This window comes from Musca autumnalis, unplaced genomic scaffold (assembly GCF_047663935.1).
Source record: "Musca autumnalis isolate F117 unplaced genomic scaffold, ASM4766393v1 scaffold_1, whole genome shotgun sequence".
Classification (NCBI taxonomy): domain Eukaryota; kingdom Metazoa; phylum Arthropoda; class Insecta; order Diptera; family Muscidae; genus Musca; species Musca autumnalis.
The window spans coordinates 90,328,220-90,347,792 of NW_027411644.1; the positions used below are offsets into that span (position 1 = coordinate 90,328,220).

The following is a 19,573-nucleotide window of genomic DNA, read 5'->3' on the forward strand; positions in this document are numbered from 1 at the left end:
CTTTCTCAGAGAGTAATGCCAAGTTTACACTTGCGCTCCAAAATCCAAGTTTACACTTGCGCTCCAAAATCCACTGGATTTCACGAAATCCTGAAATACACCCCGGTGTTTACACTTATTTTTTGTTGATTTCAAACATATCACAATGATCAAGGTAGATGCATATGCGCAGCTGATCGAACATTAATTTTCAAAACAAGTTATTGTAAATTGTATTAGTCATCAAAAATATACGACAATATATAACTTTACAACTTTATTTCGAAAATTATCGTAAAATTATCTATGTATCGTATTAATTGTTCCAACAAATGGTTCCAACAAATGGAAAAAAAATGATTTTATCGTTGAAGCATCATAATAAATTTTGATCGATAACAGTTGTGTTCTTCTCCTGATTACTGCCATACAATTTTGGCCTAGTAGAAACTAGCAGCAAGCATGATCATGGTATGATTGCTGATACGTTGATTTTGACATTTATGCTGGAGTTTTTGCAATTTCCGTCATTTTTCCGTTCCCGGAATTTTTAATAAATTTTTGACAATTCGCTTTTTTCTAACATTACCATTAAAAAAGTACGGGAACACAATGAAAAATAGCATTTAAGAAAAGTAATTTAATATTTTATTCACATTGTTTACAAATTTTGATACTAAAATTTTTTGTTGCAGCAATTGACCATCTACCTTGTTTATTGTGATACGTGAAAAGTGTTGCAACTTTAGGTACTTTTTTAGGCAAACACAGGGTTGTATATCATGTGTACTGTGATTTCGATGTTGATTTCGCTGAAATCACGATATGAGATGATTTCATTTTTAGGTATGTTCGTTTACTCAACAATTTGTACAAATTTGTAAAAGTCCAGTAACTTCTTGTAATCGACTAAGGTCTTTTACATTGTACTGTAGAGTAAACGAACAACATCCAGTAAAAATTCGTACAAATTTTGAGTAAACGAACACACATTTTGTATGGGAAATCATGACAAATTTTGCATGATTCCGCGCGAAATCACGAAACGCCTTCGAAATCACGAAACGATGCCGAATGTAAACCAGACATAAGGAGTTTTTATTCTCTTTTGCAAGAGAAATGTAAAAAGTAAACAGACACTTTCCCAGCAAAAACCAGCAAGTAATCAGCTGACTTGCCAAAACAGAAGAATTTGTCCGTCAATAAAGGAACCAAAGGGAGCAAAGATATTGTATTTTTTTAAAAATAAAAAATAAAATGACCAACAAATGTATTTTTTCACTTCGCAACTTTGTTCTCCAAAAAAACAATACCATTAGGCTTGCTATTTCCACAATAAAAATGTTTTTAATTTTCACAAACATAAATCAACAACAAATTAAAAACAGCTGATTGACTGTTTTCAGGAAGAAGAAGAGCTTGCAAGTGCTTGCTAGAAGAAATTTGTCCAGCAAGAATTTGCAAGCTCTCAGTTAAAGAACTGTCAAAATGTCTCTCTCGAATCGCTCTCTTTTGCTGGTTTTTTGTGTTAACAGACGACTTCCAGCAACAATTGGTACAAATTGTTACAAATTTTAGGGTAACCAGACACAGCTAATAATAAACAGACGGAAACGTTAATGCCTGCCTTAAATTTTACCGTGACAGACGGCAGCTTCCGCATTTATGAATCAGCTGATTATTGATTAACATGTGTTTTGTTGTTTGCACTGCAAATTTTTGGTTGCACTGCTTTATCATTTTGCACTGCAATATCCATTCCTTGTTACTCAGTGCAAATCAATAGAACGTACGTTGCAACAGTATTACCATATTAAAAATAGCAAATGCAGGTTAATACCCTCGACAGATGGCAACGCTAATTTCCATTATGATGTGCATTTAATTTTAACCTGACAGACGACAGTATTGGTCTGTTCCTTTACTTTGAAAAATGGTAACAGTGGCAAAAAATAGTAAATGTGGTGAGCTGCTATCATATAAATTGTATGCTTTTTTAAGTAAGGGAACACTTTGCGGGTAAAAAGTGGTAAAAACTGGTAACCTCTGGCACGTTAAGGAACACGACTTATGTGTGTTCGTTTACTCAAAATTTGTACGAATTGTTACTGGATGTTGTTCGTTTACTCCACAGTACAATGCAAAAGACCTTAGTCGTTTACAAGATGTTATACCCTAGACAGACGGCAGCGTTAATTTGCATTAACTCCCTTAATGCACATTAATACCCTAGACAGACGGCAGAGTTAATTTGAATTAGGAACTGCATTTATTTTTACCCTGACAGACGACAAATTCTGCATTTAAGAAAACAGCTGATTGCTGGTTAACATGTATTTTGTTGTTGTTTGAACTGCAAAATTTTGGTTGCACTGCATTATCTGTTTTTGCACGGCAATATCGGCCTTCGTTCTCTGTGCAAATCAATAGATTTTCCTACAGTATTGCCATATTAAAATTTAGTAAATGCAGATTAAATACTGTTCTATCTTCTGCATTAAGAATGTGGATAATGCACGAATTAATGTGCATTAAGGGAGTTAATGCAAATTAACGCTGCCGTCTGTCTAGGGTATAAGTCGTGCATTATCCACATTCTTAATGCAGAAGATAGAACAGTATTTAATCTGCATTTACTAAATTTTAATATGGCAATACTGTAGGAAATTCAATTGATTTGCACAGAGAACGAAGGCCGATATTGCAGTGCAATAACAGATAATGCAGTACAACCAAAATTTTGCAGTTCAAACAACAACAAAATACATGTTAACCAGCAATCAGCTGTTTCGTAAATGCAGAATTTGTCGTCTGTCAGGGTAAAAATAAATGCAGTTCCTAATTCAAATTAACTCTGCCGTCTGTCTAGGGTATTACTGGACTTGTACAAATTTGTACGAATTATTGAGTAAACGAACACACCTAGTTTCTGCATTTACGAAACAGCTGTTTGCTGGTAAACAACTCTTGTGCCACTATGAAAATTTTCATGAAAATGTTTTGAGCTTATGGGCATGGTACAAATACACAGGTAGCCGCATCGGCAATTGTTGGCAACATAAGATGTCAAAATTTGACATCAATTCCATGCAATTGACACATTTGGTCTGTTCCAGTACTGCAAGAATCTACTAATTTTTACTATTTTTTCCGATAACATAAAGGGAAAAATGTTATCGTAGTAAAAAATAGTAGCTTCTTGCAGGTTCTGGAACAGACCAATTATGTTACCATCAGCTGGCATGATAATGCTACCTGTATTATTGTACCATGCTTATAGGTAAGAAGGGAGAAAGGGAGCTCCTTTACCTCCGCTCTCTCCTAAAAGCTAAAATATTTGCATGTGTTATTTTCAGTGTCTGGCACAAGAGCAACTGTTTTGTTGTTTGCAATGTAAATTGTATCTCAGAGCATCAAAATACTCTCTCTCCTGCATGAATATGCCATGCTCTGTTTTACAGCGTTGCCATATTGAAATACCTGCATTAAGAATGTGGATAATGCACGAATTAATTTGAATTAAGGCAGTTAATGCAAATTAATCTATATATATAAAAGAACTTAGTGATGAGTGAGTGAGTGAGTGACTGACATATCATCGCCCAGACGAAACCGCTGAAGCTAGAAAGCTGAAATTTTGACTGTGGGTTGCTGTCGGTGTGTAGGGGTGAAATTCGACCTAGAAGGGTACGAAAAGTACTAAAAGGTACTAAATATGGTACCCCTTGTATTAGGCAAAGGGGAAGAGCTAGAATTCTGAAATTTGGAATGAGGGTAACTGATGGAGAGCTAGAAAGATGTACCAAAGGGTTTTTGGAAATTCGACCTATAAGTGTACGAAAAGTTACTAAATTTGGTACCAATTGTATATTTTGAGCGGATATAGCTACAATCTTCATATTTGGTATGGAAATTAAGGTTGGGAAGTGGTGTTGATATAAGGAAATGATTTTGGAAGTTCGTACTTATGTGTACGAGTAGTACTAAATGGTACTAAATTTGGTACAATTTGTATTTGGGTGAACGGATAGAGCTGAAAACCTGAAATTTAGAATTTTGATTACCGTTGAAGCGTACGATTGAGCTATGGGTGTACTTTTGGAAATTCATACTTATGTGTACGAAAAGTACCAAATGGTACCAAATTTGGTACAATTTGGATTTAGATAGACATGGAAACCTGAAATTTGAAATTAAGATTACTGATGGAGTAAAGTATTGAGGTAGTTTTGGAAATTCTTACTTATGGGTACGAAAAGTAGTAAACGGTACTAAAATTTGGTACAAATTGGATTTGGTTGAACGGATAGAGCTGGAATCCTGAAATTTGGAATTTAATTACTTTTGGAGTGTAGGATTGAGTTAGTCTTGGAAATTTATACTTATGGGTACGGAAAGTAATAAATGGTACTAAATTTGGTACAATTTAAATTTAGTTGAACGGATAGAGTTGGAATCCTGAAATTTCGTATTAAGTTTACTGATGGGGTGTAGGATTGAGGTAGTTTTGGAAATTCATACTTATGGGAACGGAAAGTAATAAATGTACTAAATTTGGTACAATTTATATTTGGGTGAACGGATAGAGTTGGAATCCTGAAATTTCGAATTAAGGTTACTGATGGAGTGTAGGATTGAGGTAGTTTTGAAAATTCATACTTATGGGTACGGAAAGTACTAAATGTACTAAATATGGTACAATTTTTATTTGGGTGAACGGATAGAGTTTGAATCCTGAAATTTCGAATTAAGATTTCTGATGGAGTGTAGGATTGAGGTATTTTTGGAAATTCATACTTATGGGTACGGAAAGAACTAAATGTACTAAATTTGGTGCAAATTATATTTGGGTGAACGGATAGAGTTGGAATCCTGAAATTTCGAATTAAGGTTACTGTTGGAGTGTAGGATTGAGAAAGTTTTGGAAATTAGTACTTATGGGTACGAAAAGTACTAAATTTGGTACAATTTGGATTTGGGGGAACGAATAGAGCTGGGATCCTGAAATTTCGAATTAAGGTTACTGTTGGAGTGTAGAATTGAGGTAGTTTTGGAAATTCATACTTATGGGTAGGAAAAGTAATAAATGGTACAATTTAGATTTGGGTGGACTGATAGAGATGGAATCCTGAAATTCGCAATTACTGTTGGAGATAGTTATTGAAATTCGTACTTTCATACGAAAAGTATTAATGGTATTATGAATAGAGGTGGAATTCGGAAATTTGGTATTATAGCCGCTGTTGGTGTGTAGGGTAGAGATATGGATGTGGTTGTGGATATACGTACAATGAGTGTACGAAAATTACTAAACGGCACAGAATTTGGTCCAAATTGTTATTGTGTAAAGGGGTAGAGCTGAAATTGTGAAATTCGGTATTAGTGTAGCAGTTGACGTTTAGAGTGAGAAAGAGAGGAAGTTTTGGAAATTCGTACTAATGTATACGAAAAATACTAAATCGCGGTTTGGATATAGTTTTAGATAAAAGGAAGTAATTTTTGAAACTTATACATACTATAAGTACTAAATTTGGTTCCAGTTTGGTGTTGCATGATGGGATATAGATGGAATTTCGAATTGTTGTATGGGGGATTGTGTTGGTGTTTAGATACGAATTTTTTGAAATGCATACAAATTATAAAATTAGGCTGAGGGCTGGATTATTTATTGAGAAATGCGAAATGTACGAAATGTTATTAAATTTTACGTTGGGTGTAGCAATGAAGATGGAATTATATCATTAGTGCGTGCAAAGTACAAATATGCAATAAATTTAGTATTGGGGTAAGGAATAGAAGTTATTTATATTATTAATTTGTCAGGTTCATTGTTAAAGGTGGTCGTACAATAAGTGTACTAGAAGTATTAAATAATACTAAATATTGAAGCACTGGTACTGGGTGAATCGATAAATGAAATTTGTTATGAGGATAACTATTGAGATTGGATCAGAATGTCTATTTAAAGTAGAGCTAAAACTGTAACATTTGAGCTAAGGTCCTGGATTTTAAAAATTGTACTGAATAATGTACTATTGTTTCCAGGTTAACACGAATTCGGTTTCTAAATAATGTACTGATATCAAAAAGTCAAACGTACCTTTTCAACAAAATTGTTTTTATCTTTGTTGTCTATTCTAAACGTTATAGTAAATTCATTTGAAAAGGTAGATCTATGCGGCTAACGTTTTACAAGAAGGTTTTTACATCCTAAGAAAAAAAGGCCTAAAATAAAATGTCTCAAAAAATAGCTGTTATATAGGGTAACATCTTCTAAGTAATGGTTTTCTACATTTTGATATCACAAATTCCAAAATTTTGTTGGAAAATGTGGATAAAATTTTCAAAATACCCATGCCGTTCTAATAAAACATGGACTGGAATTTACCCCCTGTTTTTGTAACAATTTTTTGTTCGTTCGTCTACATTCGTAATAATTTGGGCATCCATATCTCAGCCCCTAGATTACATACAGATCGAATTCTTCGTAGACACGTTCTATATATAGTTAAGAATTCCTCATTCAAAAATCAGCGTTCCACATTTCCGCTAAGACGAGTAAATCGATCTACAAAATTTGACAATTCGTGTGAGAACATACAATTTTTTTTACAAAAACCGGGGGTTAAAATGTAGGACGCTGTTGAAGTGTAGAGAGCAGTACTTGAAAGAAATTAAATATCAATTCAAATAGGTATTAGTACATCAATATTTCCAGTGTTCTCCATATTTAATATTGTTTATTTGTATATTATTCCTTTTCCGCTTACGAAGTAGCGGGCATTTTGCTAGTAGGGTATAAATTAAGTTCGTTTTTTTTTGCATTATGAATGTGAATAAAGCAAAAAGTGCAATCCCACGGCAGGGGGTTCTTTCGTTTTCATTCGTAAAATAAATAATTTTCCTTTGCAATTAATTGTATTTCAGGTTTTGTTTTTATTTATTCAAAAGGATGACATAACATAAAATCCTCATAATTTCGCAATAAGTTTTATCCAGAAGCGTATGGGTGCATATGCTAAACGCGTATAAACCCCTGGATAATGCGGATCAGCACAACCCACTCCCCATGAGACAACGCCAACTAATTTACCATTAATTTGTATTGGACCACCACTATCACCTTGGCAAGCATCGGTTCCGCGGGCTGCAGCACAAAACATACTACAAAGAAAGGTAAACTCTTAAATTCCGCAATTGAAATCGTGACAGCAACAATGTTACGTACGCATTTGAAACACCTCCATGCAAAATTAAACTATTATTACATTTTGCTTGGTCCACCGTGTACACTTTAGTATATTTCAATTGATATGATAAATTGTGATCTGAAGAACTCTGATGACCCCACCCGGATACTATGGCTTCTATATTGTTGGGTATTTTTTCCGAAAGACCAGGTAATTTTATCGTTTTGACAAACATATCGGGACGATGAAAGGTATTTTCGCGTACTTTAAGTAGCGATACATCAAAATTCATTGTTTCAGGATTATAACTTGGATGAGTGTGTATTTGTTGAACTGGTACAATGATACCATCTTTTGTACGCCATGTACTTCCCATACGTAGGGTTACTTCTCTGGGTATATGCTCAACATCATGAACACAATGCGCCGCTGTAATTGCCCAAGAATCACTTAAAACCGAGGCGCCACATATGTGTATCGTTCGTAATCTTAAGGAGAGCTTGAATTTGTAACATATTTTAAGTCATTCCGCACTATTTGTCTTTTAACAACATTTATCATTATTCTAACTTACTTGAAATGGAAAATTTTCTATTAAACCATTTTGGCCGTTAACTATACGCGATTTTTTAGCCCAACTTTTTTCAATGGAGTTTATTGCAAATACCAGAAACGTTAAGAAAATTAACTTCTGCATTATTTCAATATCAGTATCACACTAAGGCAACAACTAAATACCCATGTTGTGATACAAAGAAGAAGTACCTTCATGCCAAAAATGATAATTTGGTATTTATCTTCTGGTAATTTCAGGGGTAACATAGCGCAATTAGGTAGATATCGATATTAATTTGCTTCCAATTGTGTGGCTGAAGTATTTCCACAGAAAATGCTGATAAAGACAGAAGCAACATGAAGAAACTGTATTTGCTTCAAATTCATAAAACTCTTTGAGATAACTGTGTGTAACTTCACCTTCCTTCTATGGATGGGTTAAACAAGACATCGACCATGAGATATCAAAACATATGCAAAGAAGAATTAATTTTATTACTTTATCTTTTGTTGTACTGTAAAGCTTCCTATTAACTCACCTCAACTCGTCTATACTCACTTCAGCTCGTCTATAAAGACTCACTTCAGTACATCATAAAGACTTCCATCAGCTCATTATAAAGACTTCATCAGCTCGTCGTCTTCTATAAAGACGACATTCTGCTCGTCTATAAAGACGACCTAAAGCTTGTCTATAAAGACTACCTTCAGCTCGTCTATGAAGACTCCCTTCAGCTCGTCTATGAAGAATCCCTTCAGCTCGTCTATAAAGACTCCCTTCAGCTCGTCTATAAAGACTCACTTCAGAAACACTTATAAACATTCCCTTAGCTTGTCTACAAAAACCCCTTCAACTCGTCTTTCTCTGGCATTACCCATACACCTTAATAATAACACAAATCCAAATACCAATAAAATATGTTTATTATGAAAAAATGTGTATACCCCTCATACCAATTGCGGATATTATTCGAATGTTCGACACAACTTTCGAAAACGATATCACATTCGAAGAATTGGCAATTGTTTTTCGGGTGTACACAAGCACGTTGTTCTTTTGTTCGTCAAAAGTTTAAAAACGATATCGTTTTCGAACATTTGGCGAATGTTTTTTCTTCACAAGAAAAATAGTTTCGAGAAACATTTTTTACTTTGAAAATTTTTTTGTTTCAAAAAAAAAATTTACGTTGTTTGTAAAAAATTCCCATTTGCTTTTTTCAAATAATTTCGATATAAATGCTACGTATAATATAGACAATAAGTGTTGATAAAGACAACATATGGGTAGGTTGCCAAACACAAGACAACAATGTTTATCAACAGTTAAATATCGCGTCGCAAACATAAAGAAATAAAAACGGAAAAGGTACATAACAGAAACTCCACAAAAAATGTTTTTCGCCACTATCGTAAAACTATCGTCAATCATTCGCTAATAATATTATTAACGATATTCGAAATCGAAGGATTTCCTGCCACAAACTGAGCGACGAGTGAATCGTTTTTAATTCATTCTCGTGTGTCGTTCTCGAACAAAATATCCGCAAAACTCTCGAGAAACATTCGAAAACGATATCGTTTTCGATAGCAATGGTATGGGGGGTAAGTACATATATATAAACAACAAATGCTTTACGTAACTAATGGACATAGCAAAATGTAGCTGTGAACTATTGAAAAAATAGCTAAAGTTTTTTTAGGTGTTGAAATATTCCAAGCCCTTATAGATTTAAAATAACTTTTCTCTCGGATTAACTAGTTTCAAGCAATAGACAACAGTTGTGCTAATAAATATTTTTATATCTAAAGTAGCCAATTATATCTATAAAATGCATACATTTTCTATAGAATGTAAAATTATTGAATGTGAAGAAAATGATCAAATTTAGTGTAGCAATTTCCAATTGTGTATTAACAACAATAACAATAGTTATCTTCCTTATATTTGTTAGTCAGTCTTCTTTTTAGCACAGTTTTCAATTATCCTTTCGAAGTGCAAATGTAAGAAATAGCCAATAATGCGAAGAGGTCCCATTAGCATGGCATGGAATAGATTTTGGAAAATACCACCCCAACGGAATAGGGCACCGCCCAATAAAGTCAACAGCCACGATTCAAAGCCAAGAATAGAAATGAAATTGCCTTTCTGCAAAGAACAAAAATAGTTTGATAAGCAACTTATTAATTTTGTAATAAATATGATGATCTCTTACTAAGGCATCATTGACAATTTGTTTAGCAACAGCATCTGGTTCCGCCAAACCACCTGATCCTGAAATTAATTTAGTTTCTTGGGGTTTTGTTTTATTCTCATTTTCAAATCCAGGTGTATTTGTGTCTGCTGGCAATGCCAATGTTACCGATACCCCCAAATGACGACTTTCCATGGCAATAGTTTCGGCCATACCACGCAAGGCATATTTTGATGCTGCATAAGGGCCATAACCATAAATACCAAATAGAGCAGCCTGCGATGCGGTAATTACAATGACACCACTTTTAGCCTGTTTCATTTTGGGCAAAACATAACGTGTACAATTGTATGTACCCCAATAATTCACATCCATTAATTTTCTGGCATCTTCAACGGGGACTTCTTCAAACACTCCACATATGGCCAAGCCGGCACAATTTACTAGCATGTATATTTCGCCAAATTCCTTTTCAATTTCCGATAAACATTTTTCAACAGTTTCATAACTGGAAGCCAAATCAATGCAGCGATATTGGAATTTTTGTTCTGGACTTTGTCTTATCACTTCCATAAGAGCTACAGCACCACCTTAGAAACAAGTGATCAGTTTAAAATAAACATTTTAATGTAAACAATTTGTTTAGTAATACACCTATATCTGTGGGTGCGGTCAGTGAGCAGTGAGCTGTCATATGTACTTACTAAGCATTTTCTCATCTCGTGCCAAAACTGTAACATTAGCCCCTCGAAGAGCACATTCTACCGCTAAGCGCAAACCAATTCCTTTACTGCCTCCCGTGACTACCACATGTTTTCCCACAATACTCTTAGCGCGTTTCCTTGTTACAAATAAAAAGACTAGTATGTGGGCCAATATGGCTAAGAATATATACAACGCTATCTCCCATGTTAAGGCGGACATTCTGTATTCTGTTGGCTGGCAGGTGTTTTTATCTGGAAAAGGAAATAATTACAATTCAGGTTTTCAGTTTAGAAAGTTTTTCGGTTTTAAATCTGTTTATTATTCGTCTTGGTTTTTAATGTAATTAAGATTTCAACAATGTTTGGTATTTTTATAATACCTACTTGTTATTTTTAATAATATATAATTTAAATTTAATACATAAAAAACTACAAAAAAGAAAAAACTATCTTATCGCGTACGATCTGTCAAAGACATTAGCTTTGTTCATGGCACAATCATACAGGTACCCTCATCAGCACAGCTGATGTACTACGAACTGTCAAAAAAGTTGTTGTATTTGAAAACACCCATGGTACAATCATTAAAAGGTAGGGCACAGCAAACATCTGATTACAATTTTTTCCTGAGGTCCTCCTATTGTGTCAAAACAGTTTTGACAAAGTTGACAAACGGCAAAATAAATTTATTCAAAATCACATTGGATACATACAAAAACCAATATAGAAGATGTACAATTTTGAAAGCAGAAATGACTTCAACATTGTCGACGTGTTCTTGCATTAAACAAAGGGGTCAGATGAGTGGAATATGCTGGAATATGCTGTGGATATGTGTTGTGATTGCAGCTTACCGATGTCCAACTTCCGTCTTGTGTCTGTTCGTAACAATAAATCTAATACTGCTGTCATGTTTTTGTCGCTGCGAAGTCTATCAACATGATTCCTTTGGCAGAAGCTTCACTGGGAAGACTGAATTTTCGGACTGTTGGACCAAAGTCATTCTTCTTTCCAATTTCGGCATTAAAATCGAATAAAATAAATATGTCATGGGCAGAACAACAATCATGCGTTTCTTCTAAGCGCTCGTGCCGGTGCCATTAGTTGTTGTTGTGGCGCCTTTCCCAATGCATCGTATTTCCTGCATGGCAGTAATATCGGTCTTGTATTTTTCAAGTACATACTCCAAAGCGTAAACTGCACCTTCTGTGAAGATTCCGAACATTCCAGGTGCAAATTCGCTGTTTGTAATCCATAAAACTTTTGCGAGGTCGTCAACGTAAGATGGGTGTTGTTTTCTGTTTCTTTGTTTTTCATAATACGATCTTTTGGAGCGATGGGTTACTAGCCCAATGCCCAACTCAAGTTTTTAACGTTCTTATGAGTAAACATGTTAGCTCACTAACCTTAACATATGTATGGTAAAGGTAGCTTGGAAGGTGGCACCACGGTGAGCTTAGTGTCCACTGGGCCGGGCGAACGTTTTATATCCTCCACCGTTAAGTTTTCTGAACTAAAATCTGCAGGTTTCCTTATATGGGGGTTATACTATAAAGCATGGTATAAGTAAAGAGGTAGATTTAAATGAAAAAAATCTGTAGAACCCTTATTTTTATTAAATTCCTAAAACTTCAAAATAAAAGCAACAAGTGGGTTTGTTTACAATGCATTTTATAAAAAACGCGAAAAATGAATGAATAGTTAAGTTTTCTCCACATAATCGAGTTGCGAATATCATAAACTGATTGTTTCAATGCAAATCTTACCAATTTCTTCAATACAAATGGTCTAAAAACAATTTTAAAAATCATTGAATTTGATTGTTTTTAAAATTCTTTGGCATATTATTCAAATACCACACACACATACACAGTTTGTTTATATTGTTTTGAAGTTTTAGGCATACTCGAATGAAAAAATTTAAATTGACATAAAGCTTTGGCTAACCTTTCTTATTAAACCATGCTATAAAGTAGACTTTATAAAAAATTTTTTTGTGGAAATGTGTTTTAACCTCTGCAGATACAAAATCTTAAATTACAAGGGCAAATTGGGCTAATACATTCAAAATTCCTGAAAGCGAAAATTCGCGTTATATGGGGCTATACCAAAACGTGGGCAAACATATATAAAATATTTCAATTTAAATATTTGACAATATTTCAAATAAACAAAACCTGTTGCATTTGTTATTAGTCATTTGAAGTTATAAGCAAACCGGCATCAGAGTTGTTTTTTTTATAATTTCATGAACCTGCCCAACCTTCTAATAATTGAACCATGGAAAACACCAAATCAAAAAACGAAAAATTGTGATTTTTGTAATAATGCGTTTATTAATATCTGCCTAACAAAAATTTGTTGAAAAAAATGTGTGAATCGCTCTGTTTTTGGAAAACATTTTTGACATTTCACAGTACTGACTGGTTTTTGTTGTAGTTGTTGGCTGATGCATCTACCTGGTAACTGTGCCATGGCCCTGTTCCATGACACGGTGAACATGGTACAATTACTTAGCTCCCTGTCACACTGCGAAATAAATTTCATGAAAATATGCGCTCTTAGGTCGAGTTCAGTACTAGTCCGTGTTTAGGCACACAAATTTCTCGGGAAAGTAAATTCAATTTTTAGGCAATAGGGGGTAGGAAAGAGTATTGAGGAGCTCTTTCCTCTCCGCTCTCTCCCAAAAAACTCAATTTACTTTCCCGAGAAATTTGTGTGTCTAAACACAGACCTAGAGTAATTTTATTAATTCGCTGTAGTGGGTAACTCGATTGGAGAACCCCTATAAAATAGGAAAGTTTTTAATAGCTTTGTTCCTTTACTTTTTTAATGGTAAGGGTGGTAAAAGAGAAAAGTGTCAAATTGGCTCAAAATTGCTCTCTCATGAACATTTTTACCAGAAAAGTAAAGGAACGGAAAAATGGTAGATCTGGCAGCAATGTCAAAAAGAAACATAAAAAATCAATTTTCGTCTTTTATTTCAGGGTTTTTAATTTAATTTTGTCAGCGTTCGACTTTTTCTTCTGTTTTTCGTCCATTTTCTTTTTCCTTGTGAAATAAACGTCAAACAAAAGTCGAAAAATCAGTTCTGCCATTTTTTACCTGCAGAAATTTTGCTGGTAGCCTGTGGTAGAAGAGAAAGCCATTTTCTCTCTCCCTCTCCATTCTCACTCTCTTAAAAATTGCTTCCAGTTTTGCCACTTTTCGGGGTTAAGGAATGCTTTGCAGGTTAAAAATGGAAAAAATGGTAACCTCAGGTAAGTAAGGAACACAGCTAATGCAAGTTTCGTCGTGTGGCATAAGACTTAGGTAGATGCCTCAGCCCAGCCATGGTACAATAATACAGGTAGCATTATCAAGCCAACTGATGGTAACATAAGGTGTCAACTGCATTGAATTGATGTCAAATTTTGACATCTTATGTTACCAACAGTTGCCGATGCGGCTACCTGTGTATTTGTACCATGAGCCCAGCTGATCGAATCAAAAACGTCATAAAACTAGGAATTCGCCATGAAAAATCAAAAGCTCTGTTCCTTTACGTTCAAGAATCTTCAAGTTTTACCACTTTTTACTCGAAAAGCGTTCCTTTACTTCAGACACAATACAATTCATATTGGAGCATTTTATAACTTTTGCTACTTTTGCCGGTTTTACCATTTTCAAAAGTAAAGGAACAAGCCAAAAACAATGGTACAATTACTTATAATTGTACCATGACGTAAACAAACATTTTGACGTCTTGAAGAATTTTCAACCAAAATAGAATTGTTGTGCTACTTACTTGACCTGGTAAATAGATCTTGAGGCGGAAGAAATGTGGTCTGTTCCAGAACTGCAAGAATCTACTAATTTTTACTATTTACTAGTAGATTCTTGCAGGTTCTGGCAGCAATGGTGAACATACGCAGAAAAACATCCACTAACATTTGATAACCCAACATTCAAATGGCAACATTTATCTCAGTTGGAATTGTCAACACCAATTACGCTGAATTTTAATTATAATAAGAAGAAGAACACTATTTGTTGTGTTGTTAAAATGTAAAATTGCTAAAAATTGAAGGCAAGAAGAAAAAATCATTTTAAAATCACTACTTGTCTTTCTTGCAGCCAACTTAGAATGCAAATGAGCTCGAATATTTCCATAGAACGTAAAAAAGTTGATTGTAATGCATTGCCGAAAGGATGGCAAAGGGAGGAAGTCCTAAGAAAGTCTGGAATCTCTGCTGGAAAAGTTGATGTCTACTATTACAGGTAAGCAAGCTAGTAGAATAAGGACAAATTATGTACTCTAAAAAAGCACGCAATGCCCAAGTATAACAAATACTTATTTTTTAAAAAATATACACACCAAATACCATTATCCACCTTTATTAAACCCTTAAATGCGACTTTACCAACTTTTTTGATTACTTCCCTCCCCTTCGAAAATAAACCCATCCTTATATATCAACAATGTTTGGATGCGCTCGCTGCTGATGATGTTGCTAATAATAAAGTCCCACCGGAAAACGCATTGATAGTAAACCCCAATTAGCGCGTTATTTAGGAGATGCCATAGACATAAGCAGTTTTGATTTTCAAAAAGGGAAATTCACAATGCAATTACCACCACCATCTATTTCGTTGTATCGTTGCTTGCCAGGAACCTCGATTAGTGCTAGTGGTAGTAGTTCTACTACTTGTGGTATTGGTGGTGTCGTCGGTGGCAGCGGAAGTAGTATCACCATAGTTCCACAATCGTCTGCGGGACACTCTTTAAAACGCAAGCATAAATCACCACTACAAACATCTACATCCTCCACCAGTTATAATGTATTGAGTTCAACTTCTGCAACGACTTCTTCGTCATCATCTTCAGCTACTGCGAATCTATCTTCATCAACATCCAATCTAAAGCAACAACAACAGTTAGAATTCAGGTAGAAAGAAAGGAGCCTACTCTAGAAAGGCAAATTGTGTTGCATGCCATGTCTTCATGAAGCGTTCTTTTTAGAGAATATATACATACATTTATTTGATTGATTGGCAAATTTTAGAGAAAATTTTATGTTTTCTTTTAAAAGAACAATATTGGCTCTTTAAATGGACAAAACCAACTACTACAACAACATTGTGTTTGCACTTTTATATTTATTGGCAGTTTATTTGCATGTTGTTCCTTCTTTAATGTTATGATGTTAAGTCTCACGTGGGGTTATAATGAACTTCTTCTTGAGTACCAAAATTAAAAACGTTCATAATAACCTTATGGGATATTTATAGTTAATTGTATAAGCATTTAAAAATTGATACTTAAAACAAAAATCTAATCACCTTAATATTTAACTACTTAACAGCCGTGCCATGCGTACCGATGCCTCATTGGTTCCACCCATTCGACAAACAGCCTCCATATTTAAACAACCCGTCACTGTGGTACGTAATCATGAATGGAATAAAGTGAAACATGACACCAAACAGGTGGCCCAAGATAAACCAAAACAACTTTTCTGGGAAAAGCGTTTGGAAAATATGCGTGCCTGCCATGCCACTGGAGAAGAATTCGATGATATTGTATTGCCAAAAAGTATTAAACCATTGGGTCCCAATATCCACGAACAGACTGTAATGCAATCGCTGGCCACAGCTTTGCATGTCCTCAATACACCCGTTACTGGACAAACTGCCACAAAGACTGAATTTCAAAAAAACGCCACAGCTTACATTAATCCCGATCAGCCGCTAATGCAAGGTGTACTCATATCGGATGATGACATACGAAGGCAAGAGGATCGTGTAAATATGGCAAGGAGGAAATTGCAAGAGGCGTTAAAAGCCTAAAATGTTTGGTTTTTTACTTTTGCGGACATTTCGCAGTTATATGATAAAATATTCGTAGTTATAAGTTTTCATCTCTAACCCTCTTGACAAGAAGAATACAATAAACAAAATATTATTATTTTTATTTTCAGCCCAATTATGAACGGCCTCTCACCGTGAGTTTTCTCTTTCTCGCCTCCTCCCCTATTATAAACATCATATCGCCGTGAGTGATGTTATGTTCTCACTTTTCCCTTATTATAAACAACAAGAGGGTGAGCAAAACTCACGTTCGTGAAAAAATTAGCTATTACAAATGTAAAAAAAGTGAGAAAAAGAGGCAAATTTCTGCTGAAATTTCTCACTACCGAAATCAAAGTGAGTTGAACAAAAAAATTTAAGTGTGAACATTTATTTTAAAAAATACGAATATTTTGTATCTGTAATGATAATTAATTGTATTTTAGGTTGAAAGTAACAAAAAATAATAAGAGATTTTTTATGTTGTGAGGTTATTGTTGACCTTTGGACGCTATTTTCTTTGGTTTTAATTTGGCTTGAGGTCAACTTAAAAATTTAAAAACAAATGGGCGTTTTTGTTTTTATTCTTATAAAAAGAAAGAAATATCATTATTATAAATTTCTACCATAATGTTTATAGTTGCATAAAACGAATGTTCTTGTTTTTTAAAGCTTAGGACATTGACCGCTAACATTTTTTCAGAGTTCTTTACGAATTCGGTCTGAATCTCTGAATTCTTTCAGAATTTGGTACAAAATTGGGTCTACCTTCAGTTCCAAGAATGGCATGTAACTATCCACTGGAGTTATATGACTAGGTTTGGCATCGCACCATTAAAAGACGCAGAGTGCTGTGCATGGTGCTATCAATATTTGCCTAAGAATTTAGACGACTGAAATATCCCAAGTATAGTTGAGCAAAAACTACTCTGGTTTGTTGTGGACTTTATTCACACTATATTTGTTTACATTAGAACCTGCGACTATGTGAAAGCTATTCAAAACTACTTGAAATGCTTGTTGAGCAAGGGATTCTATCCAGTATGGTTGGGCTTCCCTCTCTAGAACGTGAAGATCATTCTTGATGGACCTAGTGTGTCGGGCCAACCCACCCAACGTTTTAGTTACAGTACTTGCTCGGGCATTACCGTGAGAGCCATCCCTATCTCACGGTAATGCCCGAGCAAGTACTGTAACTAAAACGTTGCCCGTGGTATGTATCAGTGAAGGAAGGCCTAAATCGAGTTTTCAGGTATGGACAGATCAAAAAGGTACATTCTGCATAAAGCGGCTCACAACTATACAAGGACCCAATCAGGAGCAACCCATGTCTGCAATTGTTATTCCTAGAGAGAGTAACGTACACGATTTGGATCTTTTGGGGTCGCAGTCTTGGAAAGAATGGGAGATGGTGCTAAACACAACTTCCACTTCATTTCCTTGGTATTCCTCAGAATTTGCCATTTCTGTTATCACCCAAAATGCAACATTAAACATTTACTTATTGTAGCCATTTAATGACGCTTTTAAACGACATTTGTTCACTTTTTTACGATTTTCCAATAAATTTCACGAATTCTTCAGTGTAAATAAACAATTTTCACATATCTGCCAAAACAAAAGAACAGCTGTTACAGATGTTGCCATGTTGTTTTAATGTTGTATTTTCTTTTACCAATATCCATGTTCTTTTACAGTGGATTGTTAATAACTGACATTTTTCTTGCTAGAAATGTTTATTAATTTGAAAATTTATTTATTTTTTATACAAAAAATAAGAATTAATTAATCTCAAAGTTATTTGTGCAAAAAATGACGGTATGGCAACACAAATTATTATTTCAAGGGTTCACAAGTCGCGCCATTATTTTCCATTTTCCGACTTGTCAACCCTTGTTCACTTTTTGTGCTCCTCCCTGCTCAATCATAATAGCTCGAGCAGGTGAAAGTGAACTGCAACTCACTTGTGAGTAGCTCCCTACGTGAAGATTCATAATCGCTATGTTTATAAAGAGACATCTTGAACGAATTATTACTTGATGACTTAAGTTGAATAAGCTTCGAAGCTACTTCAACCCTGATGGGCCGTTGTCATTGCCATTTGCGAGTAACCAGAGGCCTGATACTTTCCTTTCTCATTTCGACCTTAAAATCAAATAGAAAAATGTAAGCTTATTTGAAAATTACGAACATTCGGCTTTCCTTTTTCACTTGCAAAAATCATCGGTCATTAAGCTCGACTCCAACGGAATTGTAGATGAATCATCACGACATTAATTGATAACAACAAAATACGCTCTGCGTATGTCTTTCTATTAAAGAACCTTCATAAATATAACAATATTTTATTAATGGGTGTTAACCCAGCAAACCAAAATCGGAAAAAACATCAGAGTTCGGACCGAATTCGGTCCGAAAGTCGGATGAAACGTCCGAGTTCGGATCCGAATTCGGTCCGAACTCTGACCGAAAGTCATATGGCGTGGTTGACGTGTTCTCTGACCGAAATTCGGATGAAAATCGGATGTTTTAGCCGACTTTCGGACCGAACTCTGATGAACTATCGTATAAATTTCTGATTTATTTACCGACTTTCGGACAGCTATCGGTCCGAATTCGGAAGTAAAATCTTATGAAATTCGAAAGTGTTTCAGTTAAGAAATATTCAAATCCTATAAAAGTTTATCTACTATAAACATATTAAAGGTTTTAATATCATCTTATGCTGTGTTAAATGCTGAAAACAAACTGTGGAGAACAGCAAATTCGTCAACACGATCTGTGGAAATACATGTCTTCACATGCAAAAAATGTTCATACACATAAAAGTGTTAAGAAACTTAACTTTGGCCATATACAAATATAAAACATAGTGTTGAAGTTTGACGAAGAAAATCTTTGCTTTCATTAACTTCACAAAAATATAGAAATATGTATGCAACCGATCACTATGAATAACATTTAAACACTATCATGCATCAACACGCATAACAAAAATAAACCAAATTTGTTCTCCGATACAGAAATTAAAACCCGAGCACTCAATTTTTCTTCGTACTGCATCAATGTCGGCACATCAACAATTACACATTTACAATGTGCGAGCGAAACATGTACAATTCTT

The 19,573-nt window shown here is 34.7% G+C and overlaps 3 protein-coding genes across 8 annotated transcripts; 1 reads left to right on the forward strand and 2 right to left on the reverse strand.

Moving 5' to 3' along the window:
* Positions 1-6,797: 6,797 nt before the first annotated feature.
* Positions 6,798-8,292, reverse strand: LOC141403073 (trypsin beta). Its single transcript, XM_073985242.1, has 2 exons — positions 7,208-8,292; positions 6,798-7,143 (listed from the first exon to the last, which is right to left on the reverse strand). The coding sequence occupies exons 1-2, from the start codon at positions 7,543-7,545 to the stop codon at positions 6,951-6,953; spliced, it is 531 nt and encodes a 176-aa protein (XP_073841343.1). The 5' UTR covers positions 7,546-8,292; the 3' UTR covers positions 6,798-6,950.
* MBD-like (methyl-CpG-binding domain protein 2) lies at positions 7,015-18,812 on the forward strand. 4 transcript variants are annotated; one of them, XM_073985211.1, is made up of 5 exons: positions 14,536-14,667; positions 14,737-14,880; positions 15,126-15,548; positions 15,966-16,044; positions 16,581-18,812. In XM_073985211.1, the coding sequence occupies exons 2-5, from the start codon at positions 14,747-14,749 to the stop codon at positions 16,656-16,658; spliced, it is 714 nt and encodes a 237-aa protein (XP_073841312.1). In that variant the 5' UTR covers positions 14,536-14,667; positions 14,737-14,746; the 3' UTR covers positions 16,659-18,812. The 4 variants fall into 4 exon arrangements, with proteins under 4 accessions (XP_073841309.1, XP_073841312.1, XP_073841306.1 ...); XM_073985208.1 differs by lacking the exons at positions 14,536-14,667; positions 16,581-18,812 and adding an exon at positions 7,015-7,155 and having other exon boundaries at positions 15,966-16,577; XM_073985205.1 differs by lacking the exon at positions 16,581-18,812 and having other exon boundaries at positions 14,553-14,667; positions 15,966-16,577.
* Positions 8,631-14,535, reverse strand: Kdsr (3-ketodihydrosphingosine reductase). Of its 3 annotated transcripts, none has more exons than XM_073985228.1 (4): positions 14,408-14,535; positions 10,621-10,872; positions 9,938-10,506; positions 8,631-9,870 (listed from the first exon to the last, which is right to left on the reverse strand). In XM_073985228.1, exons 2-4 carry the CDS (start codon positions 10,838-10,840, stop codon positions 9,673-9,675), a joined length of 987 nt encoding a protein of 328 aa, XP_073841329.1. In that variant the 5' UTR covers positions 10,841-10,872; positions 14,408-14,535; the 3' UTR covers positions 8,631-9,672. The 3 variants fall into 3 exon arrangements, with proteins under 3 accessions (XP_073841329.1, XP_073841325.1, XP_073841334.1); XM_073985224.1 differs by lacking the exon at positions 14,408-14,535 and adding an exon at positions 11,005-11,120; XM_073985233.1 differs by lacking the exon at positions 14,408-14,535 and adding an exon at positions 11,001-11,031.
* Positions 18,813-19,573: the final 761 nt, after the last annotated feature.

Excerpts from the sequence above, each read along its gene's own strand:
- LOC141403073 (XM_073985242.1), bottom strand. The coding sequence starts at position 7,545 with ATGGGAAGTACATGGCGTACAAAAGATGGTATCATTGTACCAGTTCAA. Across the intron at positions 7,144-7,207 it reads CATGGAGGTGTTTCAAATGC|TATGTTTTGTGCTGCAGCCC; the intron begins GTACGTAACATT and ends CTTTCTTTGTAG.
- Kdsr (XM_073985228.1), bottom strand. The coding sequence starts at position 10,840 with ATGTCCGCCTTAACATGGGAGATAGCGTTGTATATATTCTTAGCCATA. Across the intron at positions 10,507-10,620 it reads ACGAGATGAGAAAATGCTTA|GTGGTGCTGTAGCTCTTATG; the intron begins GTAAGTACATAT and ends CTTGTTTCTAAG. Across the intron at positions 9,871-9,937 it reads AAATTGTCAATGATGCCTTA|AAAGGCAATTTCATTTCTAT; the intron begins GTAAGAGATCAT and ends TGTTCTTTGCAG.
- MBD-like (XM_073985208.1), top strand. The coding sequence starts at position 14,747 with ATGCAAATGAGCTCGAATATTTCCATAGAACGTAAAAAAGTTGATTGT. Across the intron at positions 14,881-15,125 it reads GTTGATGTCTACTATTACAG|TCCCACCGGAAAACGCATTG; the intron begins GTAAGCAAGCTA and ends CTAATAATAAAG. Across the intron at positions 15,549-15,965 it reads CAACAACAGTTAGAATTCAG|CCGTGCCATGCGTACCGATG; the intron begins GTAGAAAGAAAG and ends ACTACTTAACAG.